Source organism: Labrus bergylta, chromosome 19 (genome assembly GCF_963930695.1).
Source record: "Labrus bergylta chromosome 19, fLabBer1.1, whole genome shotgun sequence".
In the NCBI taxonomy this organism is placed as follows: Eukaryota; Metazoa; Chordata; class Actinopteri; order Labriformes; family Labridae; genus Labrus; species Labrus bergylta.
This window is the reverse complement of record NC_089213.1, coordinates 22,380,580-22,402,339: the sequence shown is the minus strand read 5'-3', so window position 1 is coordinate 22,402,339 and position 21,760 is coordinate 22,380,580. Positions and strand designations below refer to the sequence as shown.

Sequence of the window (21,760 nt, the reverse complement as noted above, 5' to 3'; positions counted from 1 at the left end):
CCTATCTTCAGTTTGTTTACATCGCCAGGACGGCCGGCTGACTCCTCCCCTCGTGTATAAAAGTTGTTTAATTGAGGGACTAGAGAAAAGAAGAATAACATACTGTACTCACTGCTCAGCTGTGTTTCTAGATCACGCTCATGATTTCTAGATTCTGCATCAAGATTAAATGCAACATTATGTCAAAGATTATCTAAAGCCCAATCCTTGAAGAGCTTCATATTCATACTGTGGTGTTATAGTGTAAACATTTATCTGCAAAAAACGAAAAAACTGTGATTTTCTCGTTGATTAAAACAAGACATTTTGGTTAGATCACAAACCTCGGAGGAGCAGTTTAACATTCTGTTTATTTACTTTTCTGCCATACGTTATATGTTAACCACTCTCCTACCATAATCCAAAACTATGACGCTTCAAACAGCTAAATTTATCTTAGTTTAGCTTAGCATAAATACTACACAGAGAGTGTAAGGTAGCCTGGCTGCGTCAAAGTTGACCAGCATCTCAGCATCTTAATAATTAGTGAAAAGCAAATAGAAAAGCTAAATAGTATGGACTATTTCTTGTCAGGAGCACTTCACAGGGAACGTATTTCAGATCTATAGATGTTGTTTATATCAAAGATATGACACTTAAACATAAGTGATGTAAAAAAAAAAAAAAAAAAGGCCTAGGAATTGAACTTCAGAATTGTTTTGTAGGTTGATTTTTCTAACCAATGTTTTGAGTCTTTATGCTAAGCTAAGCTAACTAGTTGGAGGCAATAGCTTGCTATGACAAAAAAATATTTGTCATAGGGAACTTTGAAGAAAGATATAAGTGCTTTAAGGCAGGTATAAGATGATTAGCCATGGTATAACTGTAATGCAATTTTACTGTGTCAGTCGCCTGCAGACAAATTCAAGCAAATTGGAACAGTCTATCAGACTGTGTTGGCTGAATAATTTAGATTTAATAGATTAGATTTCATGGCCTGTCTTCCATACAATCGAGCTATCCACACTCTTATGTCACCTTTTCTTTTTGAATTACAAGCTTTTAACACTCTGTTAGAGATTATTAATGCTGAGGGGAGCAGGACTAACATGGATTCAGATCTAACATCTAAACTACATGTTTTTGTTCTGCAAAAACATGATGATACCACAGCATGAATATGTGAATATTTGCCCGGAACTTTTATTTTTACCCATTTACTGAGTGTGGGCTGGAGATAAATACCTCTAACTGGTGCAGGTTTTTTTTTTCTCTCTCTTCATTAACGTTTTGATATTGGACATCCATGTGTATGGTCATTTTCCTGTTTCCATGGAAACTGACAGAGTTTTAGCAGACAGTCGTGGCGAGAATTTCATTGAGAAAGAAAATCTGTTTTCACACATGACACAGAGAGGATGAAATCAGGTAAAAAAAACAGAGGAGTGAGTGTGAGTCGTTATTTACCGTTTTTATCAGCTCGCCGTAAAATCTGGAAAGGAAAAAAAAGGGCAATGTCAAAAAGGTTTCACATCATCAAAGTAAAAGTGTGTGTGTGTGTGTGTGTGTGTGTGTGTGTGTGTGTGTGTGTGTGATTGATCACACTCTAAAAAGCAGTGTGTCAATTAATTATTGATAGTCCTGTCCCAGAGTCCAGAGGAGATGAAAGGCTCAGTGACGATGACCACATCAGCTTTAAAAGGGTCCAAATGCCTCAAAATAGCTTTGCCTACTTTCTCATGTTGTCGGGTTGAGTCGAGTTTAGATGAAATTTCAACAGGCTTTAACACATTATCAACTCATGGGCAAAATTAACATAATACTTTGTGTGCGTGATCTAGATGTTAAAAGTAAACTGAGCATCAATACCCTTCATCTCTAGATTATCTGATTTTCTAAATGAATAAACATCCACTTACCTTCTACCACTTTACTTCAAATCAGTCGTACAGTTTTGCTTTGTTGATATACATAACCCAGTATCTGCTTGTACCACGGTTTAGCTTTCATTATTATTATTATTATTAACTTACATTTCTGAAATGATTTAGATAATCTCAGTTGAACAAGAACTTTTTTTCTCTCCATCTTATGAAGAAGTAGAATCAAACAATAAATACAAAAGTAAATAAGGAAATACTTGATTACAAAAATGAATAAATCATTACTTCTCTATGTCTTTATCTGAAATTCTCAATTTTAAAGATGAATGACAGAATATGAATCAGCAGCTTCTTTAAAAATATTTTTTTTGACGGTTTTTGTATCTCAAAGTGAGATTGAGTTACTTTCTCCTGTATCACATTTATGTAAATTGAGTATTTCTGGCTTCGGCTGGTATCTCTCAAAATTCTTCTTATAACAAATAATTCTGTTTTTATTTACTTTTAGACTTTCAAGAAAATGTAATGGTAATTGTGGGCTCTTTGGATTTGCTCATTTAGATATACGCACACAAATCATTTCATCTTTCATGTCTAAGATGTGACATCATAATATATTTAACTTAGAAAAGACGCTGGTCCTTTGTTTTTTTCCACACTGTTAAATCATAATGACCAAAACAGCATCACAAATACAAAGAAAAACACACTGCATGGAGGAGACAGTGTGGATTCAACCTGCATGTTTAATGATAAAAACAAACTGTCAGAGCTCTGTGAAAGACATCAAGAAGCAACACTCTGTCGACCATCTCACCCCTGAAGACAGGCGGTGGTTTCATTCTGACACTCAGAGCCAGAAGGTAAAGCACCTGTTCAACATTGATGTTTGATGTGTTGGATACACATATTTCCACCTTTGATCATTCCCAAGTGCATCCACACTCTCTGTGCGTCTCGAGCACACTGACAAAAGGAAGACAACAGGTTTATGTCTGAAGTCGATGTGTGAGTGGAGGAATGGGGGGGAATAAAATGAGGTTCTGCTGGGTATGAGGGAGAGGAAGAGAGAAGCATTTGGATAGGATCATGATGCACTGACATGCATGAAAGATGTGATTTTAATATTTAATCTGCCATCATGTTAAGAGATCTAAAGTACATTTTAAATTCAAGAAGTTCTCAATATAGACGTGTTTTCCAAATGATGCTAAAATGAGCATAAATTATATAAAACTTGTAACATTTCCTTCACTTGGCATTTGGTTTTGGAGCCTAACATAAAAAAAAAAAGATGGCCAGCTTGTAAAATTTCACACCATGAAGCGAAATTAAAGGGCAGCCTTGTCAAGTTAATTCATTCTCTGAAACAAGGAACCCTCTGTACCCTGCAAACAAGATGACAGTCCTTATTGATTCAGGTGATCCAAAACCCTAAAAGATAACTTTATTTGGACTGTTAATTTATTTTTATTTTTTTTAAAATTAAAAAACAACAATCTTTTATCTTTTTTTTTTATTACAGTCGGACATGTAATATCCTGTTTTGATTTGACAAATGAAGTTTGTGCTCTAAATCGAAAACAAATTTAGACGTCACTGTTTTACATTTCAATTAACCCATTTGGAACAATAAGTTAGGAAATAAAAATGTTTTATTTTACTTACATCAATGAAGATCGACATTCCCTTTTTGAGCTCGATCTGAGCGCCGGGCTCCTCACACACAGACTGAATCTCCTCTGAACAATCCATCATTCAAAATGTAGCTTCAGCTGAGAACTGAAGAGGAATGTGTCCGAGTAAACCTCTTATCCTGATCAAAGCTATACGAGTCAAAGAGAGAGACTGTCAGACAGGTGTCAAGTCCCCCAGAATAAAACACACCACTTCCGACACACTCGAAACGTTTTGGGATGATATGCGCTTTTGTTTTGAAAGAAAAAGCACCGTACTTCCTCTTTTTTGTATTGTCAGTCTTCACACTCCGACCGGTACCAAAGACTGTCCTGTCCTGTCGTCCCTTCAGCTTCTGCTCATCTCAAAGCTGAGTCCAAACCTGTAACGCATGTCTGTTTGACAGACAAGTGTTACAGGTGTAAATGCAGCCTAATCGGTTATTTCATTGTGTTTCACACTTCAGCATCGCAATACACAGGCTCATTACCTTCTTCTGACTCAAGATCATTTCAACTCGTGCTAAGGTTTTTTTTTTTAATAATTCTTTTGTCTTTATATTCTTTGACATGATGAACGTGAAACATCAAGTCTCATAGTCTGGAAATTCAGTGAATTTTACTAATTCATCCCATTAGAAGGGTGTTATGGGAAAATAAACTTGTCTGTAAGTAAATTCATAAGGGATGCTGAATACAAAAACATGCAGCTATTTTTGTGAATATAACTGAAATTGAATAATAAAAAGGAATTATTGTACATGGCAAATAATTTAAAAAGCTTGTTTTCATGTTTTGAATGTTGCATTTAACTACAGTTATAAACTGCAGAGTTATAAACTTAATTCAACGAGGTGTTCATATCGAGGTTGTAAAACTATGCAAGAGTTCCATCTAGTGGAGCAGGTCAGCAGTACATCTGTAAATCCCACCATATTAACAAACTGACCATTAGCTTCAAATCGCAGAGCTGATACTATGGTCTGTACTGATGTCTGTGAAATTGATGACTACATGAAGAACGGCTGTTTTTACTTGAAAATGTCAACTAATAAAAACTCAGTAAAGTTGCTTAAAATCAACTCAAAGTCCACAGCTGTAGAAGCCATTCAGCAGGCTGTGGTAGATGCATGAATGCACATATTGTCTGCTTCACTCCCCTCATTATGAATTTATGGTGAGCATGCCAAGCAGGAGATTCCCTTCAGGCAATTTCATTATACTGTACGCTTTCATTAATACAGGACAGTGTAGGAGAGTATTACTACAAACTTTAATGTGTACTAGAGAACTTGCATACTCTGAGCTACAAAAATGTTTCTCCCCCTATAAGAACAGTTTCTTCCCCCAGGCTGTCACTCTGATGAACGCTAAACAGTCAGAGTGTCAGACCTGTCGCCGTGAATTGACTCTAAACCAACCGTCACTGTGAATATACATATATGTATATATATATTATTTCATTTAAATTATCAATCTACACACACTTATTTATGTAAATACTGTAATTTACATCTTAATTGACTCATCTGTCACATAACTGCATTTTACTTATCATGTTACTTGAGCATCTTTTTCACTATTCATCACTGCACTGTTTCATATTTAGTCTTGTAAATATTAGTCTTCTCTTATTATGTTTATTGTTGATATTTAATGTTGTACCTGTACATAAGAGAGCACAGTTCACCAAAGTTAAATTCCTTGTGTGTGTAAGCATACCTGGAAAATAAATCTGATTCTGATTCTGATTTTCATGGTGTGACATGATCTCCATTAATGTTTGATTTCCATGCAACTCATTCCCAGCGTTCAAGTGTTGATACATTAACTCCAGTACCAAATGTGAACCACAATTTTAAGATGCTTTTATTTTTCATTTTCTACTTTATGGTTGTAATATGTATTTAGTGTAATATATCCTTCAGTCATTCAAAACTACTTTCTGCTATACGTTCTTTAAATTGTGCTCTTTTGGAAGCCTACTCTGAGTACATTTTTTTGATAATATTTGGGGTCTTATCCTTTAGAAAAAACTCAATGCATGGCTTTTCCTGGTATTAGAATATTTCCAGAGGTTTACTTTGACCTGAGTAAAGCATGTGAGTAATACTTTCAACACAGCTAATTATCGGATTAGTTTATTGTGCATTTTCCTCCGATGACAAAACATTAACTAAGCCCATTTACTGACCATAATTTACTCAATTAGCCTATAACATTGAGGTGCTTGTTTAATTCTTTATGCACCATTCCAACTGTTTCAAAGGCAAACACTTACCATGACACTGATCCTCAACTACAAGAGGTGAAACAACTTAACAGTGCAAGCCAAGCTGTCTACACTCTCCACTAAAATGTGTTTGGACATCAGTAATAACAGTTAAATCATATAATAATTTTAAACTCGTACAGGGGTTAGTCTGTTTAATTTTTATTGAAGACTTTATTAATTGATCTGTGCTTATAATACTTATAAATGCACGATTCTGTCTAGGCCTACTAATTATTTAAGTTTGTTGTGCTATTACTTTTACTTTAGTGAAGAAAAGGAGGTGATAAATCATTCCACCAATGCTGTTTTGGACACAGTTTATGAACATAATCTTATTTATTCCTTATAGTTAGTCAGAGTAAATTGTGTTTTTTCCTTTAAGTACTTTACTTTAACACACATTAGAATTACTTGTAGGTCATCCTATTAGCTATTTCAGGCTGTTTAACAAAACTACTCAGCTAAGTTTTCTACTTCTAGTTTTTGATTTTCCTAAATACATTTATGTTGACACCTTTAATTAATCCAGATTTTTTGATGCTGTTGTATAGGGTAAATAAATACAACAGCATAAAGGATCATTAAAGCTCCTCCTGTGCAAGCAACATTAAAATCAATGTTAATGTGTGATGCTGCATAATGTATTATTATGTAAATATCAAATGTATTAGAGCAGCATCAACCGCTTCCTACTTATTGATAAACATTCCTGATATATGTGAATATGTGTGAGAAATGTGGCTACATTTTATCGCCCTGTTAATTATTTAAGTATTCAAACCTCTAAGATGAGGCAAAACAATAAAACATGTAAGTGAATAACATTTCTCAGCACCGGATAAAGATAAAGATAAAGATAAAGATAAAGATAAAGATAAACTTTATTGATCCCCAATGGGGGAAATTTTTGCGTAACAACAGCTCTAGAAAGCAGGAATATAATTATTAAAAATAACAAGAAGTTAAAAATTAAACATCCGTTAAATAAAGGGTGAAAAAATACAATAATAGAATAATACCAGGTATGTACACCTCCACTTGTGGAAAGAGTTATTGTTATTAAAATTAAAAAATATTAATTAATTCTGCGTAAGTGACATCACACTAGCCGCAGCATAAACCAGTTTAAGTTAATTGATCCAAAACAAACATCATTTGTAGTGAAATCCCGCGGAAACCTCGCGATAGCAATCTGGGCTCTCTGATTGGATGAGAACGCCTAACGGATAGTCACGTGTCCGCGGGTTACTTGGCATTCTGGGACACAAACAGTGGTCGGTATGAATAGCTTTAACGGCATCAGCGTCCACTGTGGACGGAGGACGGCGAAAGAAACAACATCACCGAGCTAGCAGGAGGACCAACCAGGTTTTTTTTCATTTCTTCTGACTTCTGTGGCCGTGTTTGTTGCTTCGTTTCCACGGGAGAAGACGACGCGGAGGCCAGCAGCCACGACGGTAGAGTCTCTGAAATGCAACGCTGGACTTTCTACACGCAGAGTTATTTAAGCTCACGACAGGAGTGGGTTAGCCGTGATTTATGCTAACCAGTGTGCTCCCGTTAGCTGGATGGCGATGCAGGTCGGGTCATAAGAAGTTGACATTGTGGTACCACTTTGATTCTAGTCTTAAGTCTAAAAGAGTGCTGGGTTGTTTTGTCACCTCCGTCCTGACTGCTCTCTCCATCCTTTGACTTTGTCCCGGGCTGAGAGCTGGAAACTGAGTATGGCGAGTGTTTCGGGCAGAAACGACAAACCTGGCACTTTGAAGTCATTGGACCGGCGATGTGATCAGCTGGTGTACCCGAGATAAACGTTGTTACATTGGTAATGTAATGGCAAAGGAAAGTGACGGATTTCATCTTTGTGTCCCACGTCACAGTTGCGTAACAATGTGCTGAAGTCATCTACTAAAACATCATAGATTATTGCTTTTGTTGAACCTCAACAAACAGATTGCTCGACATGAACTTCTATTGGATGTGAAGACTTGTCTGGATATCTCAACCCCTCACAGCTGTCTACAGGTCAGGTCATCTGAGCCGTGCTGCTGGCCCCCCAGAGCTCACCTGAGGGCCAACATGTCAATATCAGGGTCCACGAGCATGCAGATTTTCACCAAGCTTGTAAAGCATGCAGTGGGTAAGGCGCAGATTCAGCTGAACCGCTGGCTGCAGAGGACTGCCACAGAGGAGTGTGACAAAATCGACATCCTGATATGCAGCGCCTTCGATGAGACAGGGGCCGGCGTTGGGAAATCAGACGGGGACCCCGAGGTCGTCAGTGCTGCAGGGGGAACAACCTTCAGCAACAGCGGCGAGTTCAGGCACCCATGCTGCATCACCACCTTCTGCTTCAAGAGCGCCCTGCTGGCATGCATCCTGACCGCTGTGTGCTTCTCCTCGGTCGCCCTGGTGCGCCAATACCTCAAGGACCTGCTGCTCTGGGTGGAGAGCTTGGACAGCTTTGTGGGAGCCATGCTGTTTATAGTTGGTTTAATTATCGTGTCGTTCCCTTGTGGATGGGGTTATATTGTTCTTAATGTGGCAGCTGGCTACCTCTACGGCTTTGTGCTGGGGATGGGACTAGTTATGGTTGGAGTTTTGATTGGGACCTTTGTGGCACACCTGGTGTGCAAACGACTATTGACTGACTGGGTGCTGAACAAAGTTGGGAACAGCGAGCAGCTCAGCGCCGTCATCAGAGTGGTGGAAGGAGGAAGTGGACTCAAAGTTGTGGCCTTAGCAAGACTCACCCCCATACCTTTTGGGCTACAAAATGCAGTTTTCTCGGTGAGTACAAAACACTTGTCCTTTTCCCTCCAAATGGACATTTAAACAGTCATGTTTTGTTTATTGTAAACTCATGTAGGTTGAACCAAGACAAGTTTCAGCAACACAAGAGCTCGAGGCAAAGTCCATACTACCATTGGATGGTTCTAAAGTTCACTTGCAGTCACAAGAATTTAACCTTTGACCTTGAGGGAAATGTTTTTTCTTATTGCTTGGCCAACCTACTACACTACAACCTACTACCAACCTAAATCTGTTTCTAGCCAGAAACAGATTGAAATGAACAGACTGGAGCTATTCAAATATATACTGTTCATTTTTTTTGCAATGAATGTCAGACATTGGACATATTAGTTAACCTTTTACATCAATGTTAAAGGCGAACCACGATGTAAAAGCAGACATAAATGTAAGGCAAGTCCCCAAAGAACTGAAATCATTCGTCTTCTACAAAGAGAAAATTAACCTCAGAAATGGACTCTATTATAGCCCCAAGACATTAATTATTTTACATTTTTTAAAATCAGTTTCATATTTTTTTTTTTTAAGAAATGGGTATTTGGAAAAAACCTTTTTCCCTAAAGAGATGATGACATGATGATGATAATATGTTGTTTTCTTTTAGTTAAATTGAAAATCACTGGTCAAAACAATAAAAACACTATTTAGTGACCTGCATTACCAGGGAGTCGCTTTCAGCTACACTCCCACACTTAACCTGAGGCCCTTGACCTTCAAGCATCTCATGAATAATTTATACTCACTGATTACCCTCCACAGTCAACCCATTGATACCTCCAAATGTTAAATGCCCCTAAGGATGAGTAACTGTATTACTGATAATCAGATGGGATTTCATGCAACGTGAGAGACGTTTTAACTGTTGTAATTGAGTGATAAATGTAGAATACAGACCCGAGGGTGGACTTAATGTTATGGAGCAATTCAGGCGTTAAGATCTCCAGAGTAGTGCAAGCCATACTGCTGCAAAGAAACTCTTATTACTATACCAGATTGTACCAGATTATACAGTATCTCTTACATTGAGCTGGGTTTTCCTCACTGGTACCAGATTTCAGAATGATTCCCTGAACACAATAGTATTTCTCCTACAAATTAAAATTATTAGGCTGGCGAAATTAATCTTTCAAATAAGCTTTTACACAACTAGCTTAAAAAGTGCAATATTCCCCTATTAAAAGTATTGCCACACCAGAAAGCAGCTTTTCATCCCGTCTAAACCAAAGCTGTTTTGAAAAGAGGACTGTTTATGGAAACGTATATGCCAAGAAGGGATTCAAAATAGTGTTGACAGGAACAAACCAGCAGTAGCACAAACATCCAGAAGTGGGTACAAAGTGGGGAGCTTGAAAGGCATTTATAGCTCAGAGCATGAAGGAGTTGATGCACAGGCTTGAGGCAGGAAAAAGGAAAATGACGTGAGTGAGTTTCACAAGCACAGTAATTGCATGCTGCAAACTCCAGTATGTTTTCTGAGGTGACTGATTCACATCTCTGCTGTATAAAGTATCTGCTTATTTTTGCTTTAACTTTTCAACAGTTCCATTTACTCATTATCACCCTTATTAACACCATCCAAATAGCATTCAAATAGGTGTGACTTTGTCACAGCTGAAATGACCCCCCATCTTGTATTTAAAACAAATATAGCATCTCATGATTATTCTACCCATTATTAACTCCACTGATACATTCATACAGTTTGTTTCTGTATTTACATTTATTGATTGTTTTTCACATCATTAAAAATCGTATTACGGCCTATACTGTATGTGATAGTCTCATGTCTATAGCAAGCCCTTGAGTTAATTCAAAGGAAAAAAATGGTCACATACAGTGGGATATCATATCCTATCAGTGTCTAAAGAGGGGGTATAGTACAGTTTGTAATGAAACTGATTCAAAGCCCAACAATTAACATGCAAGGTGGTGCAAAACGTGAGAGACCTTGATGTTACCCTCAACAATATTTCTCTGCAGTTAAGTGCTGAACTCTGTCTTGAGGGTGTCAACAGAAATTTAGAAATAAAATAATACATATTAATTCTACTATAATTTGTCATGCAATATCATTGTCAGTGAACATTGTTTACTTTTGGAGACCTACATTCATCAGTGCAACTTTAGTTCAACATGAGGATCGGAACACATCACATCAGCTGATGATTATTAGGCACAGTCATTTGACAACATTAAGGTGAGATCATCCCAGGAATCAGCTGACTGTTGCTACAATGGGTACTGCTTCCAGAAAACATTTCTGCTGCCCGTGTCAATGATTTACAGGTTGTTATTGGAAAGGCGTCTCGAATTCAAAAGCTCAGGCTGTGACACTGAGGAAGGGATTATTGGAGCTGACGTGTTAAGCTGATCATGAAAGCGGAGATAATGTATTTGTTATTTGTTAAGTTAATTAAGTTAAGTCAATAAGAGAGGTAAAATCCATTCCTCCATTGTTCTACATCTTCAGTCTATGTCTGCTTTGAATTGTAGGTTAAAGAAAACTGTTCTCCAAGATGTTCTTTCAGGCTGCTGTGATGTGATAAAAGACACTTTCAAACTAAGAAAAGGGAGTTTTAAATGCTAAAAATTGAGACAGCAATACCTCTTCATTTGCCGCACTATGTGAAACTGTCCACCTGTAAAAAAAGGCTTCTTCTCTGAACGGGACCTACAAACCCGACAGATGGTCTTTTCTCGCCTGACTGACTTAAATGGCTTCTGTTCTGTTTGTCGTTGTTTCATACTCTCTGCCTCATGGTTGGGACACAGCTCTGCGTCCAAAAGGTTGAGCTGTCCCCCTGATGCTAGGATCTGGCTTTAACGGTGGTTACAACATTGCACTTACTGTTCCAATGTGCAGCGGTTAAAATTAGGTGTCAATGTCAAAGGGACAGACGTTTACACAGTGTTGACATGTTCCTGCCGCTGTCACTGGCAGTGCTGCTGCTCCAGTCTGCAATCTGTTTGCAAAGGGGTCAAATTAAACGGCTGGAGAGTTGACAGACTTGTGAAATACTGTTTTTTTTTTTTTAAGTTTGCTCTCTGGGTCATTATCTACTGGAGAAAAGCAAACACTTTCACCAAATAGGATGCCAGCTTTCAAGCATCTCAACACAAAAGTGGGTCATATTGTACGCCAGGTCACATTTGTCATATTCCTGCTGGTTAAATTCAACTTATGACAGCTGTTTGTCTTTGAAAAAGCAGCTCATTTGTGTTTGACTCATTGCCATGCCCATGAGACTGTTCGCTTTAAGGGCTACATAGACGTATCAAATAGCTTTAGTTTTACATTAAATAATAAGCCTACATTTTGAGCATAGTCTTACCCTGTTTTTTTAGCCTTTTGTTGGCAGATTTTGCATTGACATTAGTGTTATCTTATTTCAGCCGCTCCCTGAAAAGGTTCATTTCAGTTGCTGTCTCTTTCAGCTTCCGGGTAGGCGTGTCCTTGAAACACTACTGTGGTAGGCAAGTCTCGTGAAGCTCTCATAGTGTCTTGTTCAGAGCAGCAGGAAACCACACATGGATCAGCATAACTGAGCTCCTTTAAACTACTGATTATCTGCTGTTATCACTATCCTTATTAATGCGTCTATATACTTAACCCTGTGAGGTCTGAGGCTGTTTTGGCCGTTTTTCTATAATTGTAATTTTACTTATATCTGGCTACATCAAAAATGTTTATCATATAAGTGCCTGGTATCATTTTATTCAGCACAACCTCACCTTTATGATTTGACCATTCATCACTCACCTAGAGATACTGTTTCAACACACAGGACCCAAACACACACAAAAACACAAATGTACAAAAAAAAAACAATGTAGAGGTACTTGTGATAATCCTACAGAGATAATGAGGTTGAAGGTCAATGTACAGATCCAATACTGTAACCAATTAGCTGGCAAATATCATCAATCTTGGGTTTCCCTCCAATATTATGTATATACTTTGAATGGCACTGGTATTTAAGGTGTACTCATTATCGGCCAATTCTCAAATCTAGGTATTGGGTAGGAAAAGTCTGTATAAGAGCATCTCTCTTCAGCTATATGGCCCACAACTTTACTGTCCTGGTTCACTCTTAGTGCTTACATAGTGGGCCTTTGTAACAAGGCTAATTATTCAAGGTCGGAGGGGGGGGGGGGGTAACCACAAATTGTTGTCTCCTGATGCACAAATCTCAATGTGAAACTTGTTCTCTAGTTTGAGAACTTAACACCAGAGTGCAGCCCTCTTTGGGGGGGTTTAGCCGGCCCTGACAGAAGCAGGCTAATGAGCTGAATCCCTGAGTTCACCTGCATCTTCTGCTCCACATTCACTCCCTGTTCCCGCCTCTCACTGTACACCTTGTTATTCATCTTTACCTGGAGACTCATTATGACGTCCTGCTGATATTGTATCTTTATGATCTTACTATCCATAATAAAAAAGCTGAAACTAAAAGTGGGTGGGTACTTCTTGGCCTGTACTGGATCATGGTAGAGTTATGTGTTGTCTTGCTCTGCCCTTGGTAAGCACTTTCTGTGGACGAGGCTACATTTCATCATGCCCCCCGTTTCTTTCTGCTGAAGTCGATGGTGCTACATTATAGCGGGTAACCTGAAACGACTCAAAGACTGCAGCAGTTAGCAAAACAGGAAGACAGGTTTGAAAAAAAAATGTACCATGCAGACAAAGAATCCATATTTACATCTGCACATTAATCACAGAATTCTGACCTTTTGAATTGCTTTATGGTCTGACATCATCTTCCTCTACTGTCATGATGGGTTGATGAAGCAATCTGGGTAATAATCATTGTGTCTACTCGGGCCCCTAACTACAAACAAACATGTTTGTGTGGCAACTGATTGCACAGGTGTAAACCCTGCACTCAGAAAAGGAAAACAGCATCCCAGAAATAGTCCTAAAATGTACAATGTAGTCGACTTACCCACTCCCTTCTTTTGTTTACGAGCACAAACTCAGGCCTGCATTGCTGCTGCTCTGAATAAATCAGGTCAAGCTGAGGATGGGTGTTTTTTAAACCTCATTTTTTTTAGATTATCTTGATAACCAGGCCTGCAGAAGCAAGTGGGAGGTTCAGTGGTAATTCTCTGTACAGTTAAACAAAAAAGACCAATTGAATAGCCCTTTCCCCTGGCCGTGTATTAGACAGCTGCGTGCACTGCATGCCTGGGAAGGGAGGGAGCTCACAGGACATGTGCTTCACGACTCGGGAATGAAAGAGAAGACAGCATATTCCCTCTTCTTTTGTAGCCGTCGCAGGCTCACATGTCATGTCTCAGAGATCGGCTGAAGGCGTTTAGACTGTGTTGACACATAGTGTGGACACATGAGCTCTCAAGGAGAACAGCCTGTTTGTAGATACATACATTAGCTCGTTTAACTAGTTTCATAACATCAGTGTCCTAAGAAATGTATTATTCCCCCCCGACTCACCGCTATCAACCAGAGTTTGGTCACAGTGCACACAGAGCCAAGGTCACGTCGAGCTCAGCAGTAGCACACCGCACCACCACGTCCACTTATGTCATCATTTAATCAAAGGATCAAGTGTGACCGCGACTTAGACTCTTGTTTATATTTAGTGTTTGTAATGAGATATGAAATGAGACGCTCAGCTGGACATCCAATGGCATGTTGTACTAACAATCTTTATGCCAACTTTAACATGATGAGGCAGATTCTGAAGGAAAATGTGCCGCTTTTCAAATAAGCTGAGAGTCTATTTTCGACGGATCCAGTGGGGATGGGCGTACAGAGTATGTGTGAATTGGAGGTCAGTACCAGTACAGCCATGCCAAAGAGTAAAAGACCTGCATTTTGTCTTCAGCTAAAATATACTCAAGGCATCAAAAGTATTCATTTTTTGAAGTTCCCTTCACTGGGAAGTGAGGAAACATGACATAATAGATTGTTGGGACTGATGCACTCATGTGAAAGAAGGATTTCACTGTTGTGGCTACTTTGAGTTGGAGCTTGTTTGAGCTACTTCTTATACTGCAGGCTTGTTTAGAGCAGTGTTTCCCAAACAGGGGGTCATGGAAGATTGATTGGAGTAGAAGGTTAAAAAGACGTCTCATTAGGCATCATTTTTTATGCGAGAGTTTTCAATAATGAAACATATAATGACCTGAGCTCTTTTGGCCTCAGGTAGGTCAAAATTTTAAGAGTGTTAAAGTTCGACGTGATGCAGATGTTGTAAATTCAACGAGTAATCTTGTTTAACAGTAGTTTGATTTCTTTATTTCAAATGTTAAAAGTCAAATAAATAAAAAGGATCTCAATATCAATCAAAAGATTTGTGATTATGATATTTGCCATAATCGTGCAGCCCTGGTAGAGGTATATAATGTGGAGAAGAAGTCTAAAGTAGCAGGATATAGAAATACTATAATGAAATATATGTAGGTTAGCACAGTACTTCTGTGTATGTCTGTGTGCTGTGACTGAATTGGAGGTTTATATGCAATGAACTGTCAACTTTTTTTTTTAACTTTATTTGCTTTAAAGGCTTTATATGCAGATTTGTTTTTTGATCCAGTGATTTTTTTTTTTGAGCACCAGCATGAAACCAAAACAACTCGAGCTGCATTGTTGTGTTAGCATGCTAATGCTAGCAATCTTTATTATGCTCGTATCTTCACACTGCATGTAAATTTACCTGAAATGAGCGTGATCTAGAAACACAGTTAAGCAGTGAGTACAGTATGTTATTCTTCTTTTCTCTAGTCCCTCAATTAAACAACTTTTATACACGAGGGGAGGAGTCAGCCGGCCGTCCAGGCGATGTAAACAAACTGAAGATAGGACTCTGAAAACTCTGAAAACATCACAGACAGTGGGACTCGGGTGTTACACCCATTGTAGACAGTCATGACTCACAGAGTTATTTTCAGAGGATATACTTGATTTCTACATTTAAGTGTGAAAAATCACATATGAAGACTTTAACTTAAAAACCAAGTGAATGAACCTTTGTTTTGAGTTTGGGGTCAAATTGTTAAAGACTTACATCATGATCAGAACTGACCTTTTTTTCAATCTCTCCATTCTTGCTGTGGTTTAAGTTTTTGTTGAGCCCAAACCTTTTGACACTTTTTGAAACCTTAATCTTCTTTGTCTAATTTTTGCAGAAGAAATTGTGCAAAACAGCATGCTATTCAAGTAGCTTTAGTTTCAGGTATTTGAACAAACAAGTTAAAGTTCTGAAATGTTAATAATTGCTTGTGTAACTTGACGATTTCAGATTAACCTAAATAGATTCAACAAGGGAGGTGTGGTATCACTTGGAATTTTCTCATTTTAATGCAGAAGCGTAAAGTATAGTTTTTCCAGTGTTTTGATGTCCTTCTTTTGTTTTTTTGTCTTTTCTTTATGATTTTTCAGATCACAGACGTGTCCTTGCCAAACTACCTGGTGGCCTCCTCTGTGGGTCTGTTGCCCACACAGCTTCTCAACTCTTACCTGGGCACCACGCTTCGCACCATGGAGGACGTCATTGCCGAGCAGAGCGTCAGCGGCTACTTTGTGTTCAGCCTGCAGGTGAGGTGGTGGTACTGCACTATGTCTTGATTTCACCTTTTTCTTAGTTGATGCTTAAGATTCAGTGAGTGAGTGATTAGTAGTAGCATCTACCCATTTAAAGAGAGGTTGTGGTGTTTCTTAATAAGGGTACTACCAGCTGTTGACTAACTAGTCTTCAATGATGTTTTGTTTGGTAGTTTATTTTTCCCATTCGTTACATTTAGAATAGATCTTTTTAACAAACTTAATCCTTGTGCAAAGATTCCACGCCTACTTCATGCCCAAGTCTGAAGTTACATAAACCTCCACATGCATGTTAAGCCTTATGTAGATAATCAACGTTTTCCCACAGTGCTGTTCAGCTCACCCAAAGGTCATCTACAGCTGGCGCCACATTTCCAACACCTGTTGAGCTGAATTTAACCCTCACAGCTGCTCAGAGACCAGGGGTCTCTTGTTTTCAGTGTTTTTAAGTAGTCAGTGGTCAAAGGTTTAAGATTAAGTAGGTATCCTTGTTTTAAGCAGAAGGGAATGCTGTCACTCCAATCGTCAGTTGTGCTGAAGGACTTTTTTTAACACGAGTGGTGGGAGAAGATAAAAGTCGAACTCAATTATTTGGTGCTGTTGTAGAACTTCAGGACAAACTTTTTACATGCAAAGACTTTTCAAAAAGTGACCAAATGTTTCAGAAAGTGGGGTGCGCTGGTGGCGCAATGGTTAGGGCGCGCGTCCCATGTATTGAGACTCTCATCTTGAGCGGTAGGCCCGGGTTCGCTTCCACCCGTGGCCCCTTTCCTCATGTCATTCCCTGCTCTCTCTCCCTGGTTTCTGACTCTATCCACTGTCCTCTCTCTGCATTAAAGGCACGAAAAGCCCAAAATAAATCTAAAAAAAATGTTTCAGAAAGTTTCCAAATGCATAGTTACTTGGGAAATCAATTCAAAACATTAAAAAACAAAAAGTTTATTGAAATTCAAAAGAAAATTTCCAGTTAAACAAAATTTCCATATGAAATTTTCCTAAAGTTTCCAATTTTTCCTAATGAAACTTTCAAGAGTTTCAACAAATGTCCATGTTAAGACTTGACAGTTGTGCAAATATTTCAAAAGGAAAATTCAAACATTTACAAAAGTTTTCCAGAAATCTGGAGTTTTCTCACATTTCTCAAATGTTCCCAAAAATGCCCAAAGGTTTCAGAAAAATGTTGATAAAAAATGTCAAGAAACTTACAAATAATGTCCAATTGAAAATCCCAGAATGAAAATGTCAAAGTTTGTGAAAAACTCCAATTAAAGTTTTAGAAAGTTATCCAAAGGGTTTTTTTCTGAAATGTCAATTTATACATTTTTTAGGTTGACTTTCCAACTTCCCAAGTAGCTAACTAGCTTCTCAGCTCAATTCAGACAGACTGTCCATATAAGGTCTCATAACAGACCTAGTCTATCGCTTTTTCTGCTCCTATGCACCAAACAAAAAGCGATTTCCTCCTCTCTGTCCTCTGCAGATCGTCATTAGCATCGGCCTGATGTTCTACGTCGTGCACCGTGCTCAGGTAGAGCTCAACGCAGCCATCGCCGCCTGCCAGATGGAGCTGAAGTGTTCACACATGAACGGCTCCTCCGCCAATCACAGCGGATTCACCTACTGCAGCAAGAGGGCGACAGCGAGCGCTGGAAACTGCATTAACGTGGTGTGATTGAGGACTGAAACCCCCAGGCAGTAATCTGTACAAGCCTGGTCACTGACTTGTAAAAACCTCCGAGCTAAAGGGAATCGAGCCGAGTAACGATGATGTCTCTGGAACATGTTCTAGTGCTGGTATGAAATGTTCAAACGTCTTTGGTCGGTACAAAGTTGTAGAAGTGTGGGTCCAAGAAGAAATGATGCTGATGGAAATGGTTTTGTGCTACATCGTCTTGGGAGTCTTTGTTTAGTTTTTTGAAATGATTTTCCTTAAGGTACTTAACATTTACTCTGTTACAGGAGATGTCAATGAAATGATGATATTGAGTAATATCAGAGGTGGCAGAGTGAGTGAGTTATTCAATAGAAGCTAGGCTAAAACTGCCTGCTAACACAATGAATGTGCAATCTGGAGCTTTCCTAGAGAACCAAGGAACCACATTTCCACTTCAGTGTCAAAGAATGCCAGCCTATGCACCTTTCTTCTATACTACATCTGTTGTGTCTCTACTATTATTAACTTTCTAGGTCTAGTGCTAATTCTCAACATAAATAATAAGGGCATTATTGATCTTTTTTTTTAAAGATGTGTCGGTGAGATTTAGTTCAGAACATTTTTGTTAAGTGTCTTATTTTTGGACTATTGAGAGAGAGAGAGAGAGAGAGAGAGGGGGAAGCTCTCTCACTGAGCATCTCTGACCGTATGATTTCTGCTGGCGTACCACCACATCAGCAGATTTGGCCGTGTCTGCCTGAAGTTCATTTTAGCGCTTCTGCAGTTTTGATAAGAGCAGCTGGAGAGGAGAGCATATTTCACAGCAGGAAACTCAGGAATGTTTCTGCCAGGAAAGTAGAAAGTTGCAGCGTGATCAGCTCCTCCAGCAGCACAGCCAACATGTTCTGCTGCGGAGAGATTCCCACACCAAACTGAAACTGAGATGTCCAGCTTTTCCTGAGAATATTTCTATCTCCTTTTGATTTGACTTTACCTTTGTTTTTCGTTTTATTTTTGTTTGTTTTTCGCCGAAAGAGAATCTTACAATCTTACATTAACATACTTTTTGGTTAGGGTCGTAGTTTTGACAATTCTGTGCAATATGATGAAATGGCATGAATGTCATATTTCAGTGCTGAAACCAAACTAATCAATAATGCATAAAAAAATAACAAGATCTGTGTTGATCGAAGGTTTTTACTTGCATTATAGAAATGGTGAACTAGATGAGGCAGAGAGAGGCTGTTATTTTTTTTTTGTGCCATAATTTGAAAAACACTTCTCAGATGCCATGACACTGGCCCTACCTGAGGCTACATGTGACTTACTTCTTTTATGACTTACTGTTGTTTTTAAATGTATCTGTGAATAATCCTTTCTTGATTAAGCTCTTAATAATATACCAACAAAGCTATCCTACTTATAGATTCTTTTGCACAGTCCACTACGACAAGATTATTTTCATACAGAGACGTAAAACCAGGAAGGGGTTTGGTTGCACAAAGGTTGGAACTGTTGTGTCTCAGAAGCCGACAATCAAACACAACACGGACACTTAAGTGATGAATGTGATAATACTTTTTATTTTTTACATTAATTATTGTGATGCTGCTCCTCAGACATGTCTGATTGAGGAATAATAAGGGCTCTTGTGTGAAATTTCCACCGTTATGTCCCTGTATTTTCTTTTCTACTAATGCCTGTTAAATAATGCTGACATAGCATTGATTTTCTTTCGCCATCAAAGCCAGATTTAATGTCCCCCCCCCCCAAACCACACATTCCATGCTGTCAGTCCTCTAAATCAGTGGTTCTCAACTGGTCTAGCCTCAGGACCCACCCCCAACTCATGACCAAAATATCAGATATTTTTCAACCAATCAGATTTGCTCAATGAACGATTATGTAGTTTGGACCTCAGACAGTACAAAATGTGACCGAACAGAACAAGACTTTCAAAGACATTTTAAAACCATATTTTTTCCAGGCACACATTGGCGACCCATGAAAATGGCTCTGCGATCCACTTTTAGGTCCCGACCCACCAGTTGAGAAACACTGCTCTAAATCACTGTAGAGTTATTTTTGATGCTTTGTTTTGGTTGAAAGGGCCCCTTCCTGTCTGAATTCAGCAATAATGTTTGAAAGCAAAAACAATATGATAAAAGTCCTCCCAATAAGATCTTTACCTAAGTGTTTACTTGTTTACTTTCTTTTTCTTTTCTTAAAAAGTGAACAAAAACTGCATTGGAGTTGTCTGTCCCCTGTAAGGTTGAGTATCAGTATTCCCAGGTTTGTGTTTGACCTGCCTGTTACCTCCCGCTGCCTCTGATGGAGAATTTCTGCCAGTGATAGGGAAGAGACACAAACATGTCTGTGACCAGAACAGCTACATTTAGATTTGAAGGACTTTCTTCAGAAGGTCCCTAAACCCCGCCCATCGCCTCACTCACTTTAAGCAAATCAAACCCAAGTCATTTCCCCCACTCTTTAAGATTTGATAAAATGCTACAAGAAGACAGAGTTTAGTAACTTGTATAAAAACTGTTTTTACACCAATCTCACAATCCAACTTTAAAAAAAAGAGAAGAAAATCCCCAGTTTGTGATGAGAAACAATAACACAAAGCATCCACCTGACACCAACGACCTCTGACCCTCCAAAGGAAGTGCGATTTCAATGAAGCTGTTCTGTTCTTAAGTAAAAAAAATAAAAAAATAACTGGATGTTTAACCATTCCTGATTTTAAAAAAAAACACACCAGAAAATGAATCATCTGTCCCATCAAAATATCCTGGTCTTGGGATTTACAAACTTGACAATGTGGAAAAAATGAGCAGTTTTCACAGTAAAGGTTTTGGTTCTTCCTAGGTGGGCTCTACTTAACTCTAGATATAGTTATGCAACAACTGATTCCTAAGGGAAGTACATTTCATGGACACACCCACACACACACGAGACCTGTATCTGGGCTGTCACTGCACACCTGAACTGTTGTGAAGGAGTACAGTATGACATCATGAAGTCAAAGGGTCAACCTAAAGGGTCTCGTTTGGTGCTGTGAAATGCAACACTTCCCATTTGTATCAAGTGCATTACACAAATGCTGTATTTTGTAATACAGAGAATTTTACAGTGTATAAATATAGATATTTATCACTGTACAATGCTTGTTCAGTGTTATTTATGAGAGAGAAAATAAAACTGTCTGACTTTTTACATGTGTTTACTTGCACTCTTTTTGCATGCTGTTCATTTGAATCACCATTCAGGAAAATGTATTGTTCTGTTTCTATATTTTAAACATGTTGAAGAAATTCCTTTACACAAATGTCCCCAAAAGTTACTTTCAATCATACTTAGGTTTTAAAGGCATTTCGCAAATTATTTTGGGAAATGTATCGAAGGGTATTATTGGATTGGATTGGAAAATCGTTATTGTCCCTGAGGCGCAATTTTGTTTGCATCAGAGATCCACACAGACAATACATAAAAACAATACAAAGACATTCATACGTACATACAGAGGCACTGCTTGTCAACAGGCATGGCAGGCAACTGCTTTGGGGTGCCAGACAAGTTGGGGGGGCTCCTGAGGGCTCACAAACTTAAACCAAAGCAGCGGCCCAAAATGTGCAAATTTTGCAATGACAGTAGGAGACCTCCCTAAGGGGGCCCCATGTGACAGCACTCACTCTCATTCCCCCTTTGAAGACAGATCCATAGAAATAGAAACAGGGAAAAAAATAGGAAGAGCAATAATATTGTGATGAATGCCGGTTTGAGGGCCCCCCCAAATGATTTTTGCCTAGGGCCCCCTCCCCCCAGACTCTAGAATCGCCACATATAAAACATAATTCTCATGGATATCATCATGATGGACGTTGGTGAGATAAGATACACAAAGACCAACAGTCC

The 21,760-nt window shown here is 38.6% G+C and overlaps 2 protein-coding genes across 4 annotated transcripts in view; one reads left to right on the top strand and one right to left on the bottom strand.

Moving 5' to 3' along the window:
- The window catches only part of necab1 (N-terminal EF-hand calcium binding protein 1), a 39,360-nt gene extending 35,600 nt beyond the window's left edge, over positions 1-3,760 (bottom strand). For 2 of the 3 annotated variants that reach the window (XM_065948381.1, XM_065948380.1), the window contains exons 1-2: positions 3,531-3,760; positions 1,447-1,471 (exon numbers count right to left, since the gene is read on the bottom strand). In XM_065948381.1, coding sequence (XP_065804453.1) covers positions 1,447-1,471; positions 3,531-3,620 — 115 coding nt within the window. In that variant the 5' untranslated portion in view covers positions 3,621-3,760. The remainder of the gene's footprint in view (positions 1-1,446; positions 1,472-3,530) is intronic. The other variant, XM_020655326.3, reaches the window with a different exon arrangement.
- A 3,288-nt stretch (positions 3,761-7,048) lies between these two features.
- On the top strand, positions 7,049-21,061 carry tmem64 (transmembrane protein 64). The gene is made up of 3 exons (XM_020655332.3): positions 7,049-8,603; positions 16,027-16,182; positions 17,669-21,061. Exons 1-3 carry the CDS (start codon positions 7,893-7,895, stop codon positions 17,858-17,860), a joined length of 1,059 nt encoding a protein of 352 aa, XP_020510988.1. The 5' UTR covers positions 7,049-7,892; the 3' UTR covers positions 17,861-21,061.
- The last annotated feature ends 699 nt before the right edge of the window (positions 21,062-21,760 follow it).